Source organism: Lactuca virosa, chromosome 5, assembly GCF_052849685.1.
Source record: "Lactuca virosa cultivar CGN04683 chromosome 5, Lactuca_virosa_CGN04683_v6, whole genome shotgun sequence".
NCBI classification, from domain to species: Eukaryota; Viridiplantae; Streptophyta; class Magnoliopsida; order Asterales; family Asteraceae; genus Lactuca; species Lactuca virosa.
The window spans coordinates 367,547,360-367,550,567 of record NC_136430.1 but is presented as its reverse complement, the minus strand read 5'-3'; the positions used below and the strand labels follow the sequence as shown (position 1 = coordinate 367,550,567).

At 37.9% G+C, this 3,208-nt stretch overlaps 2 protein-coding genes across 3 annotated transcripts; both read left to right on the top strand.

Annotated features, from left to right (window-relative positions):
- The first annotated feature begins 324 nt into the window (after positions 1 to 324).
- On the top strand, positions 325 to 2,200 carry LOC145117061 (peroxisomal (S)-2-hydroxyacid oxidase GLO4-like). 2 transcript variants are annotated; one of them, XM_079053368.1, is made up of 9 exons: positions 325 to 430; positions 581 to 739; positions 825 to 949; positions 1,027 to 1,073; positions 1,168 to 1,245; positions 1,340 to 1,464; positions 1,524 to 1,581; positions 1,760 to 1,822; positions 1,945 to 2,200. In XM_079053368.1, exons 2-9 carry the CDS (start codon positions 588 to 590, stop codon positions 2,113 to 2,115), a joined length of 819 nt encoding a protein of 272 aa, XP_078909494.1. In that variant the 5' UTR covers positions 325 to 430; positions 581 to 587; the 3' UTR covers positions 2,116 to 2,200. The 2 variants fall into 2 exon arrangements, with proteins under 2 accessions (XP_078909494.1, XP_078909495.1); XM_079053369.1 differs by lacking the exon at positions 1,945 to 2,200 and having other exon boundaries at positions 1,524 to 1,585; positions 1,760 to 1,809.
- Positions 2,201 to 2,320: 120 nt separating this feature from the next.
- LOC145113586 (uncharacterized) lies at positions 2,321 to 3,208 on the top strand. Its single transcript, XM_079049657.1, has one exon. The coding sequence runs from the start codon at positions 2,321 to 2,323 to the stop codon at positions 3,206 to 3,208; it is 888 nt and encodes a 295-aa protein (XP_078905783.1).

Here is a 3,208-nt window from a genome sequence, read left to right as displayed (position 1 = left end):
TTGTTACAATGTGTTTTATATATTTTTGAAGAAGCAAATTACATGAACTAGGAAACAAGGAAGTCATGAGGCTTACATAAAAACCGAAAGTGCAAAAAGAAAACTTACCCATAAAAAGAAAACTAGCCATTATTGAATGACAAAGTCAAATAACTAAACTGGGAAATATAGTCAATGGCGTAAAAGTAGAATGGATAGAAATGTACATAATGAACCAACCACGTGACAGGTGTTGTACTTTAATACATCTCATGCAATGTCAAGTGTAAACGATGAAAGTGTTTATACACAAAAACGACAATGTTTATCCATAAAAACACGTGCAATCAGTGTCCGCGACAGGCAGTCTCCGACCTCAGTACATCATTAAATCGAGACCCCGACATTTTCTTTAGTCGTCCCGTGTCGGCCGATCATTACCAGTTAAAAGGTATGATTTCAACTGTTAGTTGACATTTTCTTCCTCAGCTTCGCTTCACTGTTTTATATCATACTTTCTTTAAACAATGATCAATGCTAATTATTGCTTGAACATGTTAAGCCCTCAATAAACAAACTTATATACCCTAATTCTTGACAGTTGAGACATGGCCATGGGCGAGGAGGAACCTGTGAATCTGAATGAATATCAACAACTGGCAAGACAAGCCCTTCCAAAGATGTATTATGACTACTTTACTGGGGGATCCGAGGATCAACACGCACTCAGAGAAAACACTGAAGCATTTAAGCGGATCACGTAATAGTTAATATGTTAATCTTCTTTTTCATCATCATTATCATCATCTATCTCTGTTTTTTCACAACACTTGATCGATCATCAGTTTTCGGCCAAGAATTCTTGTGGACGTGGGCAAAATAGATATGTCAACAACCATATTAGGTTACAAAACTTCAGCACCCATTATGATTGCCCCAACAGCTATGCATAAATTAGCACATCCTCAAGGTACTTAATTCTCTATACAATCATATAACAGTATTCAAGATTTTCGTTCTATCGATCTTATAATATGTATTTTCCAGGAGAAGCCTTGACAGCAAGAGCAGCGGGAGCATGTAATGTCATAATGGTATTTAATCACTACACTACTGCTTCTGCGTCTCTCAGTTAATTGCTTTACTTTTTTTTTTTTTTTTTTCTTTTATACTAATTTTCTGTTTTAGGGGTTATCTTTCATGTCTATGTGCACAATTGAGGAGGTTGCTTCTAGTTGCAATGCTGTTCGATTCTTTCAGTTATATGTATGTATCTGATCTTCATGACTTCATTGTTGCATCCCAATTCCCACATGAAGCTTAATTTTTCCTTCTGAAAATGTTTCCAATTCATTGCTAGATTTACAAGAGACGTGAGATATCTGCTTTGATGGTGAAAAGAGCGGTAGCAAATGGATTCAAGGCTATTCTTCTTACTGTTGATACTCCTAAACTTGGTCGTAGGGAAGCAGACATAAAAAACAAGTAAAATTCATCCCAAATTACTATTTTTTTCTATGTAAAAAATTGATCTTGTTTTGTAGAATGATTGCACCCCGGTTGAAGAATTTTGAAGGTCTATTGTCAACCAAAGTAGAAGATGCAAGTGAAATCACTAATCTTTTTATTCTTTCTTTTTTGGGTGTATATATATATATATATATATATATATATATATATATATATATATATATATATATATATATATATATATATATATATATATATATATATATATATATATATATATATATATACCTTATCTCTATATGTTTTGCAGGATGAAGGTTCAAATCTTGAAGTTTTGGCAGCCAGGAGCCTTGACCCTTCTTTTTCTTGGAAGGTTTTGTTTGATTAAAACGACCCAAAATTCAATCTCTTGTTGATATAATGAACTTGGAAGCATAAAGATCTATGAGTTTGTAAGATAATATGTTTTTTTTTTGTTTTTTTTTTTTTTTGCAGGACATTGCTTGGTTAAGGTCGATTACAAAATTGGCAATTTTGATAAAAGGTGTATTGACCCGTGAAGTGATAGTCAATGCTGACCAAGTAATCAGGAGAATAAAATGGCACGTGGGCTACTTGCCCAGTAAAAGATCCGTTGCTATTTTATCTGTTTTCAGTTGTATTTAGCCTATTTAAGTTTCATTGTTTTAGCTGTTAAGTAGATGTAACCCTTCCGGTTTCATTCATTCAATAAAAGGCAATCATTCGGCTATCTTGTTCCTGTTATACCCCTGTCAATTTATTGTTAGATTAAGCCTTGCCCACCAACAAGTGGTATCAGAGCTTCAAGGTTCTGATCGTGTGTATGCCCAAGATCATCAGATACGATACCATGACAGTAGCTTCAATATCCAATCCACCCAAAGACAGCCCTTACCCCCTTCAATGCCTGATGCTAACCTCATCAAATTACAATACATGGTCGATTAATATGGAAGCCATTATGGATGCCCATGGGTTATGGGATGCCATCGAGCCACCAACCGGTGTGGTTGTGGATGAGAAAAGGAGCAAGCAAGCTCGAGCCTTCATCTTCCAATCGATCCCGGAAGAGATGCTTGCACAAGCTGCCAAAAAGAAGACAGCCAAAGAAGTGTGGGACTCTCTAAAGTCACGGTATGTAGGTGCAGAACGAGTCCAGAAAGCAAGACTACGGGTGTTGAAAAGTGAATTTGAAGGACTTCAAATGAAAGACACGGAGACCATAGATGATTATGCAGGGAGGATATCGGCCATGATTTCAAAATTTGGGAGTGCAGGGGCAATTCTGGAAGATGAAGAATTGGTAAGGAAGCTATTCGACACTGTCCCGGAAAGATTTATAAATCTTGTGGCCTCAATTGAACAAAGCTCCGACATGGAGTCCATGCCATTCGAGGAGGCAATTGGGCACTTAAAGGCTTATGAGGATCGACTCCGACTCCGGAAGGCAAACTCAGGTGGTGACAATGCCTTGTTACTTGCAAAGTCGGAGGGCTCTTCAAGTCATCGAAGTCCAAGCAAGACCGGGGGTCGGGGGAGAGGTGCAAACAGTGACAGAGGTGGAAGAGGCGGTTCGCGAGGTCGGGGGTCGACTCGTGGAAGAGGTGGGCGTTTCGGTGGGAGTTCACGTCAAGAAGCAAATAACTCCAACCGGAAGCCACGAGACAAAAGCCATATAAGATGTTTCGAGTGCCAAGAACTTGGCCATTATGCTTCCGAATGTAAAGCCAAGAAGTAG